This window comes from Ranitomeya variabilis, chromosome 1 (assembly GCF_051348905.1).
Source record: "Ranitomeya variabilis isolate aRanVar5 chromosome 1, aRanVar5.hap1, whole genome shotgun sequence".
Taxonomy (NCBI): Eukaryota; Metazoa; Chordata; class Amphibia; order Anura; family Dendrobatidae; genus Ranitomeya; species Ranitomeya variabilis.
This window is the reverse complement of record NC_135232.1, coordinates 398,576,852-398,600,955: the sequence shown is the minus strand read 5'-3', so window position 1 is coordinate 398,600,955 and position 24,104 is coordinate 398,576,852. Positions and strand designations below refer to the sequence as shown.

Here is a 24,104-nt window from a genome sequence, read left to right as displayed (position 1 = left end):
GTGCTGATGGTCTTGTGATCTCTGTGTATAGTGAGGGAGCAGGAGCTGGTAGGTTATGAGACCCAGTCAGGTCTGCTATACAGACAGCAAGCTGCATTTCCTCTGTGACTGGAGCTAATATACCAGCCCTAGTTAAAAAGGGAAATAAGATGAAACTACAAAGATATCAATATTGAAATGCCTCCCCCAAAGGTCTTTTATGATTTTTGAGGGGGGCAGTTGGTGAAATAAATGAAAACAAAAATTAACATGTAAAAAAAAAAATGCCACTGTCAATCCAAATATAAAAATATTTGTTACAGAATGGGGTACACATTAAATGTATTTAAGCGGTTCTGTGTAGTCATAAAAAAAATAGGAAAAGTAGATAATTCTTTCTTTCCTCGATCGCCTGATATCAGCAAACATAAAAAAGAGAGAATATGACAGTGACATAACAATGAAGCCCAATGTATCATGAAACAAATACTTGAATATCCAAGTAAAGAAAAAAATGTATTGCTGCTTAATCCACAAGTATAAGAATCTGAAAAAACGCCTGGTCAGGAACCGGGGTAAATGGCCTGATCTTGAACTGACTGAAAAAAACATGTTTAATAACATTTTATAGAGCTTTAGTGGAAGCCCTTAAGAACCTTGGTGAGGTAGACATTGTTTTTGTAGCGCAGTAGTGTTGTAGCTTTCTGCCGCACTATTACCTTAGGTAAATTTGTGTTCAGCAATTGCTTTCTTCTGGATACCGTGTGTTTTATCTTAACTGCAGTTTATATTGTAGGATTATTAATGTGACATCAAATCGTATCATTTCAGCTTTTCTGAGATGCTTCTATTTCTAGATGGTCTACATGTCTGTGTATACTGTATGTGCCTGGAACAAGTCCACACTAATCAAGTTCAGGAGACCCAGAATATATTTCATGCTGTTAATTAGTAGAAGTCAGTTAAATAAAAATATAGAAAAAATACATACATGTTTACGATAACTAAAAATGACTTGTTGTTAATTAGAATTGACTGTAATTAGTGTTTTTTTCCTAGTCTACTTCATCACTAACAATAATGACATACTCATTTATGAGGACTAGTGCGGGATTAGAAGAGCATGACAAAGCAGAACACTCTTCATATATAAACCAGTTCTTGAATTGAAAGCTGGATTCTGATTTGTTGCTCTTGGAAATTTTGGGGAAATCACATAAAAACAGCAGGGAAGTGTGAAGAGGAGACGATGGCCTTTTCACGCCGGTATGCGCTTCTACGGGTCCTGTCGTCCGTTGCATCTCCTCTTTACACTTCCGTGCTGTTTTTATGTGATTTCCAAATAAAGGACATAAATAAGATGGCGAGTGCGTGGACCACTTCTTCCAGCATTTGGAATTCCAACTGTTGGACTTTATGTGGGGTGGCACCTGAGGTCCCGGAGCCGGCATCTATTTGCAGTCCCAGAGTAGTGCAGTTGTGCCTGGCTGTTCTGATTACTCCTACTTTTCATTCTAAGCAATTTTTTGTTTGCATTGAAAATGAAGTATTATTTTTTTTTATGTTAATAATCTGTATAGTGCCATTAATTTCTCAGTGCTTCACAGACATTTTCAGCACTGTCCCCACTGGGTCTCACAATCTAAATTCCCCATCTTTACATTGCGGGGGTAAACCAGGAGGAAACCTAAGCAAATACTTGGAGAACATGCAAACTCCTTGGAGATGTTGTCCTTGGTGGGATTTGAACCCAGGACTCCAGAGCTTTCAGGCTATAGTTCTGCCAACTGAGCCACCATGCTTATTATATCAGCATATATAAATTACATTATTTTATCAGATTGCTACTTATTTGACATTGATAACTAAGGATTTGAAAAATTTGGATCTGGGTTAACTAGGTAAAGAAAGACAGGTCGTATGCAATTTGATGCTCAATATTCCATGTTTTCTCCATAGTTATTTGTTCTATATAATATACTAGCTTTCATGCTGGGAATTTTAACAAGAACAGAACCCGTCTTGAATGTACTGTACCTCATTAATAGTGACTAATTAGGAATAGCACATAATCCATCCAGCAAATCCATTCTTTGTATAGGGAATATTTGTCTTTCAGACCTGCTTTTGGGGGTAGCCAAGGCACTATTCACCTTTTGAAATGTATGTGTAGTCTAATTAACACGGACAACATTCAAAGGTCAGAGAATATAATCGTCCTTAATCTCACAAAATCACATTTGCTCTTACAGTACATAATAAATAATAGTCTGCAAACCATAGACGTGGGTTAATAGTTCAAATGGTTGATTTTTAATTTTTTTCACCATTCGCTGAAAGAACAATGCGCACGCTGAAAAGTGAATTGAAATGCTCATATAATTCCAACAAGCCTTGAGAAATGTTATTGTGTGTCATTTATAAAGCACTCAGAGGTGACAGAAACTTTTCTGTTTTTGTAATCATTAATTCTCATCCATGAAAAATATTTTGCCATCAGGATTACAACTTGGATGACTTTAATATTTTAATTACAATTTACCGCATCTTTTTCTCTGCACGTAAAAGTTCTCATTCAGAAAGCAGCTTATTAGTTTAGGGTGGTGCTCCGGATTTGTAGAAGCATATGACAAAATCCAAAAACGTGTACAAAGACTTTGACCCCTGGTTATGACTTATAATATGAGTATTAAAGTTTAGTGTAAGGTTCCACTGTCATCTTGCTTCATCACAACATAACCACAACACACAACTTTTTTTGCATATTTGCCACACTAAAACATGTCTGATATTTGGGGTTGATTGTTGGAATCCTTATAAGGAACGCTTCTCAGCCTTTTGGCTATGATCAAGTAAAGTTTCTGTTCATATCAGTGGTATTTCAGGTCATTTGTAACAGATTGGTCTAACCATTTGATGGTATGGTTGTGGTGTTTCATGGGGGTGACCACGAATTACTAGACTGAGAGCGTTCACTAGTTAGAACTGTTGCCTTGCAGTGATCATAGAACCATAGAATGTTAGAGTTGGAAGGACCCTCAAGGGCCATTGTGTCTAACCCCCTGCTCCATGCAGGGTCCTGGGTTCACATCCCACCAAGGACAACATCTGCAAGGAGTTTGTATGTTCTCCCCGTGTTTGCGTGGATTTCCTTCCAAGTACCCAGGATTCCTCTCACAGTCCAAAAACATTCTGATAGGGAATTTAGTTTGTGATCCCCAATGAAGACAGCGATGGCAAGGTCTGTAAAGCGCTGGAGAATTAAAGGCGCTATACAATTACGGTAAGTAGCATGAAGAAATAAAATAATATTGGCTCAGTAATTTGAAAGGAGCAAAGAGCTGAATGGTGACCCCGAAAATCCAACAATGTGTAGGTGGACTTGGCACACATTTGACTTTTTCATTATTGAGGACACTTATTTGTATTCTTGTCTGGACATTCAGGCAAAAAAATAAAACCAAAGGTATTGCCTCGAGGATTGTTGAGATGCTGTATCCTTTTAGGATACTTCTTGTAGATCTAAGTGTTTTGTAATTCTTCATTAAAAATCCAGAGAAGCTTTTGGCTTTATCTTCTAGAAGGCCATTCTTTTTTAGATCCCTCACGAACATTTTTGCTTCTCTAACATTTTTGTGTAACTCTGTAACTCACCTCTGTAATAGAAAGCAGAAATTCAGACTCCCAAAAATATTGTTTTCCATCTTGAAGGGAATGTGTGGTAAAAAAAATTACCTTTTTTAAATCAGGTTTATATGATTAATGTATTTGAAAATATATATTTTTTTAACTTTCCTTATCACTATCTTTTGTAAAAAATAAAGTTCCGAAAGAGAATCTCTCAGCAGGAATTTAGATCGTAAAGTAAAAACATGGCTATGATCACTCTTTAAAGAGGTTTTCCACTACTTTTACATTGATGACCTATCTTTAGGATAGGTCATCAATTTCTGATTGGCTGGGGTCTGACACCTGGCTACCCCGCCTACCAGCTGTTATTCGTGGCAGTGGCAGCTGGCAGGGAGTACTCACTTGCTGAGCTTCTCTATTTGTAGTGGTTGGGGCTTGGTACTGCTTATCTGCCTCCTATTCAAATCAACAGGAGGTGGTTGTGTCGTACCCTGTGTTGGCCACTACAAGTAGATGTAGCACCTCGGCAAGTGAGTACTTCCTGCCAGCAGCTGATACCGATCTGCGATGGTGTTGGGTGTTAGACCTCTTTTTAACGTAGAATATATCGGTACCTTTTTGAAGAAATCCATTTTCTTGTTCTTCAATAATCACCCTTTCAAGTTAAATGCTAATGAGTTGCAAGTGCGGTGGAACTGGATGCTTGTCTTAGTCTTCTCTTGCTTGTCTGGGTATTTGTTGCCCCCCATCTGCCTCTGGGCTTTGACTGATAGGTTTCTGTTTTTTTCCATGACCTGCTTCCTATGGCCAAAATCTCACTCAGGCACCATCATTGTTGTGGGCAGCGCATGCGCAGAACAATGTCTAGGCTGAATTACATCATGTGGAAGTTCCTCGCATTCACCTTTCCTGACAGTGATGGTGCCTTTATAAAATTTTGGCCATATGCTGCAGGTCACTGAAAAAGTAGTGACCTGTCAGTCAAAGGCTGGAGGTAGGCGGAGGGGCCAGTGAATTCCCAGACTGGGAAGAGAAGACCAAGTTCAGCGTTCAGCCCCAGTGCTCTTGCTCCTCATTAGCATGAAAATTCAGATGGAGCCTGGAGAATACGGAAGAATGAGAACACGGATTTCTACAAAAAATATATAATTTTTATCAGCTTCAAAGCACTATTACAGCCATGGCTTTGCAATCCAAAATCCTGCTGACAGGTCCTCTTTAAGCTTGAGCTGCCCTTTAGTTATCCCATGTACCCCACATTTTATCATCCAGGGATAACGGCTATTTTCCTGCACTACCGACTAGAACAATGGAACAAAATTGATTTGTGCTTTCTAAAGGCCCGTAATATTTAGGGATTGCTAAAAAAAAGAAAAAAAAAAACGAAAAAACCCATGTTGGCAACCTTTTACAATACATCATCCCCCATGTTTCAGCAAGACAAACACCAGTGAGTAATGAAAATCATGTCTGTCCCCTTCACCCTGGAGCTCTTTGCCATATTAATATTAAGCCTATCCCGCATTGTGCTTTTTGTAGAAAACAACATGAAATCTAAGTGCAGGAGCGAAGACTCTTTGATCTTCATGTTCTGTTCTTTTGTGCTCCTGTTCTGTACACCTGGGACCAGGGCTGTTTGGTAGCTGAAGAACTACTCTTCAGTGGCTATATTATTTATTGTATATTTGTAATTGATTTCCCTTCAGACAGTTTTTTGTCATTGCACCACCTTTCTGGATGAACCCTCTTTTCTTCTAAGACTTATACTTTATGTAATTGCTTTTGTTACGCCCTTGGGATTTCTGTCTAAGGTGTGGTTTGTGTTCTATCACAAAAAATAAATAAAAATGGGTGGTATAAAGAAACAAAATGAAAATCTCAAAATATGTCAATCCTAAGTACCAAAAGAATAAGACATAGGTAATGGGTTACATAGTGGAACATACACACAGGCTGAAAAGGTCTGGTGGTATGCATGCATTTACTGTATCTTATTTTTTTGTGTTTCCTTGCACTAAAAATCCATTTCAGAGTAAATTGAAGGCTGCATTTAATAGATAGCATCCACATCCATTAATAATACTATGGTACCACACCAGATACAGTGCCTTGAAAAAGCATTCATACTCCATGAACTTTTCCTTATTTTTTCCATTGCACCCTGAAACCTAAATGTATTTTATTGGGATTGTACGTGATATACCAACACAAACTAGCAAGTATTTTAGGAGTGTAAAGGAAATGATACATGGTTTTCTAAATATTTAAAAAATATAAATCTGAAAATTGTGACATGCATTTGTGTTCAGCTTCCCTGAGTAAATACCTTTCGCTGCAATTACTGCTGCAAGTCTTCTGGGGTATACCCATATCCCCTTTGCACATCTAGAGGCTAAAATTTTTGCCCATTCTTTTTTGCAAGCTAGCTCTTTCTCAGTGAGATTGGATGGAGAATGTCTGTGAGCAGCAATTTCCAATCTGGCCTCAGATCGTCAATGGGACGACCTAATCTATTCCATTGAATATCTGTTAGTATGCTTAGGGTTTTATGGAGAAGTGATGCCTCAGTCTCAACTCTTTTGTAGCCTCTGACAGATTTTCCTCCAGGATTGCTGTGTATTTAGCTCTATCCATTTTCCCATCAACTGTGACCAGCTTCTCTGTCTCTGTAGAAGAAATGCATTCCTACAGCATGATACTGCCACCACCATGATTGACGATGGGGATGGTGTTTTCAGGGTGATGTATGATGTTAGTGTAACACCCCAGGGTCCTGGTTGTTAGAGTGGCATTGCTTTGCTCACCGGGAGAGTGATGTCACACTTGGAAACGAGCGAAGATCTTCTCTATCAGGTATACACAAACATGCATCATGTTCATACTCCAGGCCAGAAGGGGGAGCTCTAAACCCGGTTTAAGAGGAACTTCCCTATATATATATTCTAATCTGGAGGGAAAGTCAGTGAGTTTCAGTCAGTGAGTGCCAGACAGCAGACTGGAGCAGTCTGAGGCAGAAGGACGTGTGAGGGGCCGTGCAGCCGGAGGTGCTGTAGCTCCTGGATAGTGATATACAGAAGAGAAGAACAGTTTGTAGAGAGCGTGCAGGAGAGCGGAGCACAGGAGAGTGAGACCTGGGGAGAATAGCTGCGACTGGGCTACCTCCCTGCAGAGCGCAGATTCCGGTAGCCGGAAGACAGAGATTGTGTCGGACTCTAGGAGGCACAGCAGAAACCGACAGGACAGCTGGACTTGATAGTCGTGATAGAGACCCTGTAAAAAGGCTCGAGCCACCTGTCATACGGGTTTGTGTCCCACCTTTATGGAGGAGAGAGAACTGTGAGGACCTTGATAGAAGCCTCAGGCAGCAAGGATCTACACCACTGCACTAGTAGGAAGGCTTTCAACTCCACCTGGTAAAGGGAACTCTGAACTCGCTTCCAAGCCGGCTGGACCCTGCCTGTACCTTTGATCTGGTGCCCTGGACTGCGGTTGCCTGAAGCCTTTAGTAAACCAGATAAAGAGACTGCTAACCTGTGTCCTCAGTTCTTTACTGCACCACTCACCATCCTCATCCCTGTGGACAAACTTCTCCTGTGGGAAGTTATACCATCTTAGCTGCCATAACATCACCCCAGAGGACCCTTTTAAGCAGCGTCAGTCCCCACTGACCGAATACCACAGGTGGTGTCACGAACACGAACTTTATTCATAACTCCTTTAAATACTGTACCCCTTTTACATGGGCACCCAGGGCCACGGACAGGGTCACTGCCACCGTGACACATCCCTTTAAGCACCGGACCGGTACCGAGTACCCCACGGCCCTGGCGGGCGTTCCATTAGTGTTCCGCCACATATAGTGTTTTGCATTTAGTCCAATACTACTTTGGTGTTATCCAGATCCCCTTCTTCCACATGCTGGCTGTGTCACCTACATGGCTTTAAGTAAACTGCAAACGGGACTTCTTATGGCTTGCTTTCACATGGCTTTCTCCTTGCCACTCATTCATAAAGGCCATATTTGTGGAGTATACAACTAATAGTTGTCCTGTAGACATATTCTCCCACCTGAGCTGTGGATCTCTGCTGCTCCTCTTGGCTGCTTCTCTAGTTAGTGCTCTTCTTGCTTGGGATGTCAGCTTAGGTGGACAGCAACAGTTTTGTTAGGATTGTAATTTTGCCATACTCCTTCCATTTTTGGGTGATGGATTGAACAGTGCTCCGTAACATGTTCAGGCTGTGGGCTATTTTTCTTATGACCTAACCCTGCTTCACTCATGTACACATCTTTATCCCTGACCTGTCAGTTGTCTTCCTTGGTTTTCATGCTGCTGTATGAGCCCTAATTTTCTCAAATACATCTCTGAGGCTTTCAGAGAACAGAAGTAGGTATACTGAAAACAAATTACACACAGGTGGACTCAATTTACTCATTATGTGACTTCTGGAGGCAATAGATCACTCAGGATTTTATTTTAAGATTATTATCAGTCTACAGGAAAGCTGAATACAAACGCACATCACAGTTTTCAGATTTATATTTTTTAAATAATTAGAAAATCATATATTGTTTCTTTACACTTCACAAATACTAAATACTTTGTGCTGGTATATCACATAAAATCCCAATAAAATACATTTTAGTTTGTGGGTATAACATGAAAATATATGGAATAGTTCACAGGGTATGAATACTTTTTCAAGGCATTGTAAATCCCCCTTTCAAAAAATCAAGGCAACATTACAAAGGCATTACCATCTCATATTACCGATATGTTATAACATCATGAAGGGAGGGGTGCAAACACTGTAACCTACGTTTTTGTGAAATAAGTGGTTGCAGCACGACAAAAAGACAATTCCAGCATGGATAATTTTCCAAAAATCACTCAAATATCAATAACTCTGAAAAAAACCTTTAACATTTTCTTTTTATAATTACTATATAGTAAAAACCTTCCTTAACCCCTTCACCACATTTGACCTACATGGTCGGATAGGGGTTCCTGACTGATGATGTATAGGTACATCATAGCAATCGTGCGCAGCATAGGAGCTGTGCCTGCACGATCGCTGCTGAGAACTTGGCTTACGTGATAGCCAAGCCCCAGCTCTTACAGTCAGCAGCGATGCCCGCACCGCTCGCAGCTGTTTAACCCCCTAAATGCCGCAATCAATATTAATTTAGGAGGATGGGAGAGGGAGAAGAAGGTTCCCTTTCCCGGACGACCTCCAGGTCTGCCAGCTAAGGCAAGCCTGTTAGACCATGCCAGGAGCATGGTCTAACAGGCTTCTGTCAGGCATAATGCATTGCAGTGCTTTACACCATCGATCAGAGTGATGAAAGATAAAGTCCCATAGAGGCACTAAGTAAAAAAGAAAAAAAATTATAATGGTATTTAACCCCTTTCTGACATTAGGCGTAATAATCTGTCCATGTGAGCTGGGTCTATCTACGTCTACTCGATCGCCCTCTTACACACGTGGTGTGCGGGCGATCGCCGCCAGGAGTTAGCTGATTCTGACAGCTGACACCGGCACTAAGCGCCAGCCGCAGTCACGCACCGCTCCCAGCACTTTAACCCCCAAAATACTGCAATCAAACAAGATTGCAGCATTCCAGGAGCTGGTAGAGGGCTGACAGCCTTTGGATCGGAGACCCCGGGGCGTAACACGAGATCCCGATCGTTGCCATGGTGACCTGATGTCATCATGACGACATCCAGGTCACCAGAGCTAGGAAACATGCTGATTATGTGCAGTGCATGATCAGCAAGCTTCTCTGTCAGTGCAGAGCTGCTGCATCCCCATGCTGTAGAAGCGATCAGCCTGCAAAAAATTATAGTCCCATAGTGGGACTAAGTAAAAAAGTTAAAATAAAAGTAATTTTTTTCTAGATTGTACAAATATTTTAAAAAAATCAAAATATATTGCATCTATAAATAAATATTTGAATGAAAAAAATATAAACAATAAAAGTACATATATCGGTATTTGGTATCGCTGCGTCCGCAATGACCTGACCTATAAAACTGTCCCACTAGTTAACCCCTTTAGTGAACACAATAAAAAATAAATAAAAAACAAAGCTTTGATCATCATACCGCCGAACAAAAAGTGGAATAAAACGCGATCAAAAAGACGGATATAAATAAACACCATGTTTATTTATATCCGTCTTTTTGATCGCGTTTTATATTGAAAATTGAAAATATTATTTTATCCCACAAAAAACAAGCCGCCATACAGCTCAGCAAAAAAATGTATAGCTCTCAGAAAAGCTCAGCAAAAAAATAAAAAATGTATAGCTCTCAGAATAAAGCGATGCAAAAATAACTATTTTGTCTATAAAATAGTTTTTATTGTGTAAAAGCGCCAAAACATTAAAAAAGATATAAGTGGGGTATTGCTGTGATCATACTGACCCGAAGAATAAAACTGCCTTATCAATTTTACCACACACGGAACAGCATAACCCCCCAAGAAAAAAACCTGAATTGCTGGTTTTTGTTCATTTTGCCTCCCAAAAATCAGAATAGAAAGCGATCAAAAAATGTCATGTCCTTGAAAATGGTACCAATAAAAACGTCAGCTTGTCCTGCAGAAAACAAGCCATCACATGACTCTGTGGGCCAAAATATGGAAAAATTATAGCTCTCAAAATATGGTGATGCAAAAACTGTTTTTTGCAATAAAAAGCGTCTTTTAGTGTGTGACAGCAGCCAAATATGAAAACCCGATCTAAATCTGGTATTGCTGTAACCGCACCGATTCACCTAATTGCTTATACTGCACGAGGAACAGCGTAAAAAGTAAATAAAACTAATTCTTCACCTGCTTGGATGAACGGATCCCTTGGGGGTTTCATCTGAATCACGCCACTCAGAGATTTAGATGGAAACCTCAAAGTAAGTGCTCATCGTAGAGCGCTGGATAACTGTGATCCAAAACATTATTAAAAGTGTTCCCAAAAAAAGATTAAACTCCGTCCACAAAAAAGCAAGTCCCCACTCAGGTCTGTCATCTGTTAATTGAAATATAGGGGGCTTCCACGTTACTGGTAGTACAAAGGTTCTGGAAAAGCAAAATGGCTCCTCACCAGCCAAAAGAAATTCAGCAAGTTCTGCGCTCCCAAATCCATATTGCCCCTCCCTTCTAAGCCCCACAGTGTACCTAAACCACATATTGCGTCCACATGTTTGGCATTTCTGAAACGATGAGAGCCTGCCTAACTTACGGGTACATGACTCCAGAAGCACGGGCTGGGCAAAAGGTACTGATGACTACAGTGTACTTTTCACTACCTCGGCAGTATGCAATTTTCACTTGGCAACATTCATTGCTGCTTGTTTCTGTAAAATACCCATGGCGTCAAAATCGTCACTACACCTGTAGGTAAATTCCCCAAGGGGTATAGTTTCCAAAATGGGCTCTGTAAATGGAGTCCGCAAACTGTTTTAGGAAAATCTGTGCTCCAGGAGGCAAATAGCGCTCCCGAGTCTCTCTGTATGGCCGGGGTCACACTTGCGAATGCAATGCGAAAAATTTGCGCTAGTCTCTCGCATCAATTCCTGGCACTGCCACCAGCACTCGGGACTGGAGTTTGCGGCTGCATGTATTTCTGAACCAGTGTCGGGAATTGATGGGAGAAACTCGCTAGTGTGACCACGGCCTATTGCAAAGTATTACTGTACAGCCACATATGGGGTATTGCCACGTTCAGTAGAAATTGTTGGACAAATTTTGGTGCAATGTTTGCCCACTTCTTGTGTGAAAATGTAAAATCTGGGGCTAAAACAACATTTTTGTGGCAAAAATGTAGTTATTTTTTCTTCACTGCTCAATGGTATAAAATTCTGTGACACACCCATGGTATCAATATGATCACTGCACCCCAAAATGAATTGATTAAGAGGTGTAGTTTGTAAAATGGGGTCACTTATGGGGGGTTCTGCTGTTCTGGCACCTCATCAGCTCTCCCAGTGGATCATGGCACCTGCAAACCATATCAGTAAAATCTGGCGCTCCTTGCCTTCTGAGCTTTGCATGGTGCTTGAAAAATATTTCCTGATAACATTGTAGGTATTGGCGCACTCTGGAAGAAATAGACCTCAGTTTGTTGTAAAAAAAATTCCTTTTAGTCCTCAGAAAAATTAAAAACTTGGGGCAAAAGCATCTTGGTGGTAAAAATGTAATTTATTCTTTCTTCACCGCCCTGTGGTATAAAATTCTGCGAAGCTCATGTGGTGTCAATATGATCACTGCACCCCTAGATGAATTCATTGGGGAGTGTAGTTTGTAAAATGAGTTCACATATAGGGGGTTTCTGTTGTCCTGGCACTTCAGAGGCTCTGCCAGGGACGGATTGAAAGTGAAATTCAGCCCTGGCATTTGAAAGCACATAAGCCCATGTTGTTGCTCCCCCGATGCTTAGTCTCAGCTGCAACCTGAGGACACTGATATGGATAACAGCATACCAGACATTGCAGCCCATGACTGGACCAGCCCATCTGGCATTTGCCAGAATTGCTAGATGGCCAGTCCGGCCCTGAGCTTTGCCAATGTGACATTGCACCCTCAAACCATTCCAGCAAAATCTGAACTACAATATGGCGCCTCTTCCCTTCTGAGCTTTGCATTGTGCCTCAAAAGTAGTATTCCCCCACATATGGGATATTGGTGTACTCAGGACAAATTGCACAGCAAGGTGTATGGTGAAATTTCTCCTGCTACCTATATGAAAATGCAAAATTTGGGGCCAAAATAACATTTTTGTGGGGAAAATGTGATTTTTTTTCTTTCCATGGCTCAATGTTATAAACTTCTGTGTAGCACCCAGGGGGTTCAAGGTGCTCGCCACCTATCTAAGTACATTCCTTGAGGGGTCTAGTTTCCAAAATGGGATCAATTGTGGGGGAATTCCACTGTTTAGGCACACCAAGGGCTCTCCAAATGGGACATGACATCCGCTAATGATTCCAGGAAATTTTACATTCAAAAAGTCAATTGACGCTCCTTCCCTTCTGAGCCCTGTCCGTGCGCCCAAACAGTAGTTTTCTCCCTCATATGGGGTATCGGCGTATTCAGGAGAAATTGCACTACAAATTGTATGGTGTAATTTCTCCTATTACCCTTATTAAAATATAAAATTTGGGGCTAAAATATCATTTTTGTGAGGAAATTGTGATTTGATTATTTTCACGGCTCAACGTTATAAACTTCTGTGAAGCACCTGGTGGTTCAAGGTGCTCACCACACATCAAAATACATTCCATGAGGGGTATATGACGTCCGCTAATGATTCCAGTGAATTTTACATGCAAAAAGTCAAATTCCGCTCCTTCCCTTCCGAGCTTGCCGTGGGTCCAAACAGTGGTTTTCTCCCTCATATGGGGTATTGGCATGCTCAGTAGAAACAAATTTTGGGGTCCATTTTTTCCTGTTACCCTTGTCAAAATAAAAAAAATTGGGATCTGAAGTAAATTGTTTCTGAAAAAAAGTTAAATGGTAATTTTTTTTTCAAAGAATTCCTGTGAAGCATTTAAAGGGTTAATAAACTTCTTGAATGTGGTTTTGGACACCTTGAGATGTGCAGTTTTTAGAATGACGTCACTTTGGGGTATCTTCTATCATATAGCTCCCTCAAAGTAATCTAAAATGTGATGTGGTTCCTAAAAAAAAATGGTTTGGTAAATTTTGCTTGAAAAATGAAAAATCACTGGTCAACTTTTAACCCTTATAACTTCCTAACAAAAAAAGAAATTTGGCTCCAAAATTGTGCTGATGTAAGGTAGACATGTGAGAAATTTTAACTATTTTGTGTGACAGATCTCTGTGATTTAAGGGCATGAAAATTCAAAGTTGGAAAATTGCAAAATTTTCCAAATTTTCTCCAAATCTCCATTTTTTTCACAAATAAATGCAAGTCGTACTGACATTTTTTACCACTATCATGATGTACAATCTGTCACGAAAAAACATTCTCAGAATCACTGGGATCCATTGAAGCGTGCCAGAGTTATTACCTCATAAAGTGAAAGTGGTCAGAATTGTAAAAATTAGCCCAGTAATTAACATGCAAACCACCCTCGAGGTTAAAGGGTTAAAAAAAATAATTAAAATAAAATGAAAAAAAGTTATAACCCTGATTATGTATTTTTATGTAAAATTAATGTACACATATTTGGTTTCACCGAGTCAAAATGCCCTCCTCCCTTTTGAGCCACATTTAGCGTCAACATCTGTTGCATTTCTGTAGCAAAGAGATCCCGCTTCATTTACATGTGCATGTCTCCAAACGCACAAGCTGGCACCTCAGGAGCTCTTCCAATGTGACATTGTACCCTCAAACCATTCCGGAAACATCTGAACTCCAATATGGCTCTTCTTCCCATCTGAACTTTGCACTGTGCCTCAAAAGTAGTTTTTGACCACATAAAGGGTATTGGCGTACTCAGGAGTAATTGTGTCACAAATTGTACTGTACAATTTCTCCTATTACCCCTTTTGAAAAATAAAAACTTGGGGCCAAAGCAACATTTTATTGTAAAAAATAGTAATTTCCCATTGACTCAGCCCAATGTTATACAATTCTGTGAATTGAAAAAAAACAAAGACAAACATAATGATTGAATACCCTACAGTAAATAAATAAACAAATAATGCATGAAAATATAATAAGGTATTTAGTTAATATGTTTTTTGATTAAAAAAAAATGCAAAAGCCATCGCACAACTTCACGGTAACCCTAATTGGGACAGTCCTAACTCTAATATTAAAAACGTTACCGTTTGTCAAGTGACATGCATGTGGATAAGGGCTGAGAAGGACTTCTCCCAGCTAATGGACATACAGCCATGGGAGACCACATCAAAACAATGCCCCTTTCAAGGAAAGGCAGGCCAAACCTTTATATGCACATGATGCAAGCATACTGAAAAAAATCCAAAGGTATGATGAACTAAGGAATTAAAGGGAACCTGTCAGCAGTTTTGGTCGATATATGATGCGATCACTGCCTTTCAGGGCTTATATACAGCATTCTATAATGCTGGAGCTAAGCCACTGGTCCGACCTGAATGATAAAAAAAATATCTTTTATTATACTCACCCGGGGTCGGTCCGGTCCGATGGATGTTGTAGGTCTGGGTCTAGCGCCTCCCATCTTCTTGCGATGCCGCCCTCCAGACCCCAACAAATTGTAAAGGATAGCTTTAGGCAATTTGGCGCTGGAAATAAGGTCAATAGCACAATCATAGGACGATGGGGAGGTAGTATCTCCGCTTCTTTTTCCTAGAACACATCTTGGATGTCCTTCAAGTACCCCGGCAGACCCTTCAGACTAGCGGAGCATATTTGTACAGTTTTTAGACATTTCTTGCAACAATTGGGACTCCATTTAACAATCTCATTCTGACACCAATCCATACCAGGATTGTGAATCTGCAACCATGGAAGCCCCAGTACCAACCCAGCAGGTAAGTTATCCAACACAAAACAGGAGATTTAATCGGAGTGGAGTGCTCCTACTCCACTGTTACCCTCTTGACCAATTTCCAGGCTGACGTGCCTTGTCAAGGGTGAAGATTTGAATGGGTCTTTCTAAACTAACTGTCCTTAGTCCTAACTGCAGAACCAGTCCCAAATCAATAAAGTTAGCAGCAGACCCACAGTCAATGAATGCCAATGTTGATAACACCTGATTTTTAAAGGATAACACTGTATTTATAAGTACTTTACCAGAGGAAAAAATAGGTACTTGGGAGTCCGAGTGACCTCCTCTGCTGTCACCCAGACACAGATGTTATCCCAATGGTTTGCTAACCTGTGGGCAATGCTTAAGAAAATGTCCAGGGAGACCACAATACAGACAGAGGAAAAAATAACTTACAGCTCTCTCCGAATACCCTAAACTGGTATTTCTGTCTCGAAAACTTATCAGGGAGGGCCATTACCGGTTCTGGAGAGACCAACTGTACATCAGAGGGTACTGACATCACAGCAGGCAGTGGAGGGCTATAATGGGTTTTCATCAAATTAATTATCTGACCCTGCAACTGAGTGCGATAACTCCAGACTCTGGCATTCCTTAGCCAAATCCTGAGTCATGTGTGTCAAATTAGCCACCTGGTCAGAAAGTGTGTGAACAGGCAGCATACTGGCAAAAAGTAAAAAATGTATTGGCCAGATTTAATGTGACGCTGAGTCACTTCTCACAGAGTCAGGGAAGTCAAGGAGTCCAAGGTCAGAAGCCAGGAGGGTACGTCATAAACAAGGGAAGAGACAAAGGCGCAGCCAGGTAACATTCTGAGGTCAGAATACCAGGAGGATAGTGGATCAGAGCAGAAGGGGTTAACCCCTTTATCCCCCAAGCCTGTTTGCACCTTAATGACCAAGACAAATTTTACAATTCTGACTAGTGTCACTTTATGAGGAAATAATTCTGGAACGCTTCAACGGATCCCACTGATTCTGAGATTGTTTTTTAATATACATATTGAACTTCATGATAGTGTTAACATTTTTTCTATATGACATCGGAAATTTGGCGTAAATTTAGCAATTTTCAAACTTTTAATTTTTATGTCCTTAAATCAGAGAATTATGTCACACAAAATAGCTAATACATAACATTTACCACACTGCTATTTTACATCAATATAATTTATAATTTTTTAAACATTTTATTTTTATTAGGAAGTTAGAAGGGATAAAAGTTAACCAGCAATTTCTCATTTTTCCAACAAAATTTACAAAACAATTTGAAGTGACTTTGAGGGGCCTGTATAACGGAAAATACCCAGCAGTAACACATTCTAAAAACTGCACCCCTCAAGGTGCTCAAAACCACATTCAAGACGTTTTTTTAACCCTTCACAGGAATTAATGGAATGTGGAAGGAAAAAAATGAACATTTAACTTTTCTTTCACAAAAAATGTATTTTAGACCCAAATTTCTTTATTTTCACAATGGAAACAGGAGAAAGTGGACCACAAAATTTGTTGGGCAATTGCTACTGAGCATGTCGATAATCCATATGTGTGAGAAAAGTACTGTTTGGGTGCACAGTAGGGCTCGGAAGGGAAGGGGCACCATTTGACTTTTTGAATGCAAAATTGGCTGGAAACATTAGTGAATGCCATGTCTCGTTTGGAGAGCCCCTGATGGCGTAAACATTGGAGACAGTGGAAACCTCCCACAAGTTACCTTATTCTGGAAACAAAATGCTTCAAGGAATATGTCTAGATGTAAGGTGAACACCTGGAACCACCAGGTGCTTCACAGAAGTTTGCTGCTCAGAAAAGGAGTGAAGTTTTGGAATGCAGACTTTGATGGAATTGTGTGCGAATGTCATCCTGTGTTTGGAGAGCTCACTCAAGGAATTTATCTAAGTGTGTGCTGGGCACCTTGAATCCTCAGGTGCTTCACTGAATTTTTTTCCCACAAAACTGTTGTTTTAGCCCCAATTTTTTTCATTTTCATAAGTATAGCAGGAGAAAATGGACCCCAAAATTTGTTGTGCAATTTCAATACGCAAATACAGCATATGTAGTTGAATACTACTTTTGAGTCACAGTGCAAATCTCAGAAGGAAAGAAGTGGAGTTCAGATTTTGCTGTAATGATTTGAGGGTGCCATGTCACATTGGCAGAGCCCCTGAAGTGCCAGAACAGCTGAAACACCCCCATACATGACTTCATTTTACAAACTACACTCCCCAATGAATTTATTTAGGGGTGCAGTGATCAAATTGCCTCACACAATTTTATACTATTGGTAGGTGAAGAAAGAATAATTATATTTTTACCAGTAAAATGTTGTTTTAGCTCCAAGTTTTTCATTTTTCTAAGGGTCTAATAGGAAAAAATGGACCTGTTTGTTGTAAAAAAAATTCTCCTGAGTGCATCAATACCTTACCTATGAACGGGAAATACTTTTCAGGCTTAGCGCAAAGCTCAGAAGGGCAGGAGCGCCATATTATAGTTCAGATTTTACAGTTATGGTTTGCGAGTGTCATGACCCACTGGAAGAGCCCCTGAGGTGTTGGAACATCAGAACTCCTCATAAGTAACCCCATATTAAAAACTACATCTCTTGATGAATTAATCTGGGTCTGCAGTGATCATATTGCCACCACAGATGTGTCACAGAATTTTATACAATTGAGCAATGAAGAAAAAATAATTACATTTTTACCACCCAAATTTGTTTTAGCCCCAGACTTGCAATTTTTACTTGAACGGCCAAGCTGCCAATCAACACACCGACAGTTCAGCACGCCTCTGCACCAGACTGGATGACTGAGCTGTCAAAGTACTGACAGTTTCAGCTCCCCACTGTACCAGATGGGACAGCTCAGCAGTCAGTAACTGCATCCCAGATACACTGAGGAGTGGAACCATAACCTAATCTCTTTGCACCCCAAATGCCAGTCGTTAACTGATAGCATATTATATTGTTCTTGTGCCTTTTTTTGAAGGATTGATAAGTGTTATATTGGGAAGAGATAAAAATATTCCAACTCCATATCATGTGCCCCTATCTTTCCTCTAATGAGCCTTTATATTAGAGTATATGCAGGATGATATTCAATAATGAAAAGTTAAACAGGATATCATGCAGTTTATGACTAGCTATCGTGGACCAAAGTAGTTTAGTGACGGCCACAAAATGTGTGGATACTAGCATTAAATAGTAATATTCCATCACCCTATCAATAGCAACAGCTGCATAAACATTATGTTACGATGGTGGGTTGCGGACCTACTGTGCCATAGGCTGGACTTACCCTGGAGGGGCATGGTTAGGTGGCTACCTGGTTTTCACTAGCGCACCTGATTGTGGAGTTAGGCTTGAGCTGCATGTAGCCACCAGGTACTACTCCAGGGCAGGCCCTGATAGTTCCGCAGCTGACCCCAAAGTCGGGATAGATGCAACTGCACAACAATTTGTCTCCACCAAGATGGCGCCTGCATAATCAGTAAGTAAATTAGGTGGCAGGTCACTGAGGGACCTGTCATAAGCCATACAGATGAATATGGCCTGCCCGAAGCACAAGAATCTCATTAACTGAAAACTGAACAACAACCACAAGATGGATTTCATCAAACAAGGAATCATTGTAATCCATGTGCCGATCTGACTCTGTTTGTTGGTTACTCAGCACAATCTTGCTGACAGGTTCTTTTTATGGACAGTTGGGAGTTTTATATTAATGTGTAATAAATGCATGTATCCTAAGCTGTCTTCATTCCACTGTAATATATAATGTAAGGAGTACTTTCATATACTCCTATGCATACAAGTAGACACTATGTTTATAAGGCCCTTTAATTATTTAAACTGTTGTACGAATTCTTCTGAACTTAAACCTGTTTTTCTATTTGTTTGTGTTTGTTTTTTTTCATTACAATTTTCTTTACCAAATGTCCAGACTTTAAAAATCAAATGTGCAAATTATCTGTTGCTTATCACTAGCTATCATCCACCCACAGTCTAATATGATGTTCCCTTTCCTTGGAACATTAGGTCATTGTAAATACAAATTATTGCAAGTGCATAAAAAAGTGTAATAGAGTAGGAAATTTTCACGTTGTGTGTAGGCGTGTGGTTGAGAATAGTTGGAAACCATTAATATATATTTGTTACTTTTTTAGCAGCTTACTCTTTTTAAAGTAATAAACCTTTAAATAATGTTACTTGTAAGACTATGACACATTATACTTTTTTAAAATAAAACAGAATTTCTGCTACATGTTTTAGTTATTAATGGAGTTATCCTGTGAAAACAAGTTATTTCTTACCTTTTGGTTAGATGATAACACTGGTCAACAGCATTTTTGGTGCCAAAGATATTTCATCGAATTTAGGGTATTTTTGGGGTGCTGATTCTGAATATGTCATCAGTTTTGCCAGATTGGCTCAAGTTTTTGACATTTTTGGTATCTTATTTATAGCACTTGTTGGTAAATGCGACGCATCATCTCATTAATTTCTTTGGATTAGTACTTGAACTGAGCAGTTCTCAATATAGTTTTGTGTTAATTAGTGTTCTAAAAGTTTGTTCATAGCTTGATTTTTGCACTAACTTTATGTTGTTGTCTGTTTTCCAGTGAAAAGCATGAACTCATCAAGAAGAAGTTGTCTTAACGATCTAGACTCATTCTGTTACATTTGTGGTGAATACACACTGCCAAAACATAGAAGAAACATAACAGACTTCGTAAAAAAAAGTGTATTTTGCCTATTTTGGGGTTATGCTTGGGGACCAAGACAAGTTTTGGGCACCACACATAGTGTGCAAAGCATGTATCGAATTATTACGAAAATGGAGCAAAGGACAAAGAAAAAGCTTCAAATTTGGTGTTCCAATGGTGTGGAGAGAGCCAAAAAATCATCATGATGACTGTTATTTCTGTGCAGTGCAAGTGCAAGGATTCAATAAGCATAAGAAACAAAAATGGGAGTAACATGGAATCTGCAAGAAGGCCTGTCCCTCATTGTGAAGATGTGCCTGTACCTGTGTTTACCATAAATAACAGTCATCGTGATGATTTTTTGGCTCTCTCCGCACCATTGGAACACCAAATTTGAAGCTTTTTCTTTGTCCTTTGCTCCATTTTCGTAATAATTCGATACATGCTTTGCACACTATGTGTGGTGCCCAAAACTTGTCTTGGTCCCCAAGCATAACCCCAAAATAGGCAAAATACACTTTTTTTACGAAGTCTGTTATGTTTCTTCTATGTTTTGGCAGTGTGTATTCACCACAAATGTAACAGAATGAGTCTGGATCGTTAAGACAACTTCTTCTTGATGAGTTCATGCTTTTCACTGGAAAACAGACAACAACATAAAGTTAGTGCAAAAATCAAGCTATGAACAAACTTTTAGAACACTAATTAACACAAAACTATATTGAGAACTGCTCAGTTCAAGTACTAAACCAAAGAAATTAATGAGATGATGCGTCGCATTTACCAACAAGTGCTATAAATAAGATACCAAAAATGTCAAAAACTTGAGCCAATCTGGCAAAACTGATAGCATATTCAGAATCAGCACCCCAAAAATACCCCAAATTCATTAAAATATTTTGGACACCAGAAAAAAAAATTTTTTTTGTTGACCTGTGTAATTTATTGATTGGGGGTCTGACCGCTGGAACCCACACCGATCGGCAGAATGGGCACTTTCATCCCCATTAAAATGGAGCAGCAGTGCATATTCTCGACTGCTGCCCCATTCATTCTTCACGGAGCTGCCGAACTCTTGTGCTTAGCTTTCTACAGCAGCCCTATAGAGAATAAATGGAGCTGCTGTCTCCATACACACTGCTACGCCATTCTGAAGTTAAACATTCGGGATCAAAATTTCCCATTTTGCCAGATCGATGTGAATCTCAGCGGTCAGACCTTTATTGCTTAATAGGTGACAACTTGTTTTCAACGGACAAACCCTTTAAGTGCAATTACTAGTGTATACATAAATGTACAAATAATATTTCTGCCAAGTGTAATTTCATATTACGCTATAACTTTGTATTAGAGCTTGTACAGACGAGCATATTTTCAGTCCTAGTGCGATCCGACAAAACATCGGATCACACTCGGGCCAATGTTAATCTATGGAGCTGTGCACATGTTCGATTTTCTTCTCTGTCCGAGCCCCCCAAAAAAAATCACAACATGCTTGACTTGGATCCAATTATCAGATTGGACTTGGCCATGCAAGTCAATGAGTCTGTGGGAAATATCGGACCGCACTCAGATGATATTTAATTGCAGTCTGATTTCCACGGACTGACAGATGGAGTAGATGGAGAATATTTTTTTTGTCCTTTTTTCCCATCTTCTCCTCATATAAGAAAATCGGATCCCACTATGATCCAACTCAGATCTAACTCTGAGCAGAGTGTAATTAGCATAATTTTCCCAATTTTCTCAGATACGAGAATATAGGCAGCCTTATGCTGTGATATAACCACGTAGAAATACGCCATTAGAGCAGTCCATTAGCAGCTCAGGCATCCTATGTTGCCTGTATGTTATAGTATGAGCTATTGCTAAAGAATAATGTAGAGCCTTTTGTTGACCTGTTGTAGTTGATACGCCATTTCTCGATTTTTTTATTCCTTCTTTCTTGAAATAAAACTAAATGGCTTCCTTTTTGAGGTTGGCTTTGTTGGCATGAAGGCATACCCCTGTAATGAAATGTGCCTCCCACTGAAGCTTCCTCAACGTTACAAATCACAAACCTTTCTGATATATTTGCTTTTGTATTTTTCCAATGTAAACTATTTTTTTAAGATTATTTTTGACTCTTCTTAGATTATTTTGTAAAAAAAGGAAAACAAATGCATAAAAGCAAATCGGCAAATGTACAAAAATGTTACCCATACAACAATTGCAAATACAAGCCGTTCTCTAGCGGGTATAATTATAAAACTAATGCCTACTAGGGGAAATTGGAAGCACTGCCTGATAACTGGAGCAAAGAGATTAAATTGCCGATCTCCAGCTGCTTGTAAATGAATGCAATTGCACTTTCTAGCATCATTTTAATTCAAAGGCTGGACTTGTATAATAGCGAAAAAGATCAAATGCTACTATTAGCCGTTTTATTACTCATATCAGTGCTCTGTTAGTTTGGTTTATTGAGTAGTTGCATTATGCCTTTTTAAGAGTGTGATGTTCACAACAGCAATTTGCATCGTTTATATGTCCTGAATCATAAGTAACTTTATCTTTTTGTTATCTGTTTGATTGCTCTCAGTAATATGTGTATGTTAAGTATAGATAATTGAGCACACCTTTGTTCTGTTTTAGCTCCAGTGGCTGCTGGATAACTACGAGACTGCTGAAGGGGTTAGTCTCCCCAGAAGTACCCTATACAATCATTACCTTAGGCACTGTCAGGAGCACAAACTAGATCCAGTCAATGCTGCATCCTTTGGAAAACTTATCCGCTCCATTTTCATGGGTCTCCGAACAAGAAGACTGGGAACCAGGTTTGTATGGGGAATTTTGTTGGGTTGGGTTGGGTTTTTGCCCCGATTTTTAAGAAATCTCATGCATATGATATTTATTTTTTTCCTTATGGATTTGAAACATCAAAGTGTTTTTTTTTTTTTTTTTTAATATGCAGAATGTTAATTCCTTCAGCGTTTCTGCACCCATTCAAATGAATGGAGACAAAAAGTGCAAGAAAAAATGCGTAAAAAACTAGCGCATTTTACATTATATACGTTTTTACTGCCATCTCGCTCATTTATGGTGCAGAAAAATATGTGCACATACCCTTACTCAGCGATAAGTATTTAAAAACTATGTTTTTTATAAATTCAGATAGAAATGTTAAAACTGGAAAGAGGTATGCTATGTCATAGATTATGTTTCCATACAATGTGATGATATTTAATCAATACATGGCAGTCCAGCATATTTGTAGAGGGATGATGGTCACCTTTTCCTGTGACGTAACTTGAAACTTCATGGCCCCATTCAAAATCTCCCAACAGGGACTCCAGCTATCCAAGGTCTTTTATAGAACTGACAAAACCCAAGACAGAAACAAAATAAACATATACCCTGCTGTAAAAGTAAAAGCATTACTGAATATAAATAACATAGGGTCAGAGGCGTAGCTAGGGTTTTGGTCCAGGGGGGGCGAAGCTTCTGAGTGGGCCCCTAACCAGTTAACCTTGATTACAACTCGATGACGCCCCCTAATAGTGGAGGAGAACCTCAGCAGATGACCGCGCTATTACTGAAGATAATCTCTATATAACGACCAACATGGATATTACCACCATATGGTCAGTGGTAAATACCAAATACCAGTCCTACAGAACATATAAGAGATCACAGCACATTTACAGATAATGTCTTACCGCTGACGTCCTTTATGATGGAATCGTCACTTTTCCCGTCTTTTCCATCTGGCCCAGACCGACATGACAACTTCTTCCAGCAACGACTCACCTGCCGAGAATACAACAAAGACACATTTCACTTCTCACATTCCAGCCCCATCACCATCTATTCCTAACCTGTACAAACCCTTCATCCTGCTGATACCGCAATACTGAGCCACTGCTGCCGTATGTGTCCCTATTACTGCACCTGATACCCCAATACTGAGCCGCTGCTGCCGTGTGTGTCCTTATTACTGCACCTGATACCCCAATACTGAGCCGCTGCTGCCGTGTGTGTCCTTATTACTGCACCTGATACCCCAATACTGAGCCGCTGCTGCCGTATGTGTCCCTATTACTGCCCCTGATACCCCAATACTGAGCCGCTGCTGCCGTATGTGTCCCTATTACTGCCCCTGATACCCCAATACTGAGCGGCTGCTGCCGTATGTGTCCCTATTACTGCACCTGATACCCCAATACTGAGCCGCTGCTGCCGTATGTGTCCTTATTACTGCACCTGATACCCCAATACTGAGCCGCTGCTGCCGTATGTGACCCTATTACTGCACCTGATA

At 39.9% G+C, this 24,104-nt stretch overlaps 1 protein-coding gene across 6 annotated transcripts in view; it reads left to right on the top strand.

The window, feature by feature from the left end:
* Positions 1-24,104, top strand: part of RFX3 (regulatory factor X3) — a 397,177-nt gene that overhangs the window by 307,687 nt on the left and 65,386 nt on the right. For all 6 annotated transcript variants that reach the window (XM_077249136.1, XM_077249135.1, XM_077249132.1 and 3 more), the window contains one exon: positions 22,439-22,620. In XM_077249136.1, the coding sequence (XP_077105251.1) occupies positions 22,439-22,620 (182 nt within the window). The remainder of the gene's footprint in view (positions 1-22,438; positions 22,621-24,104) is intronic.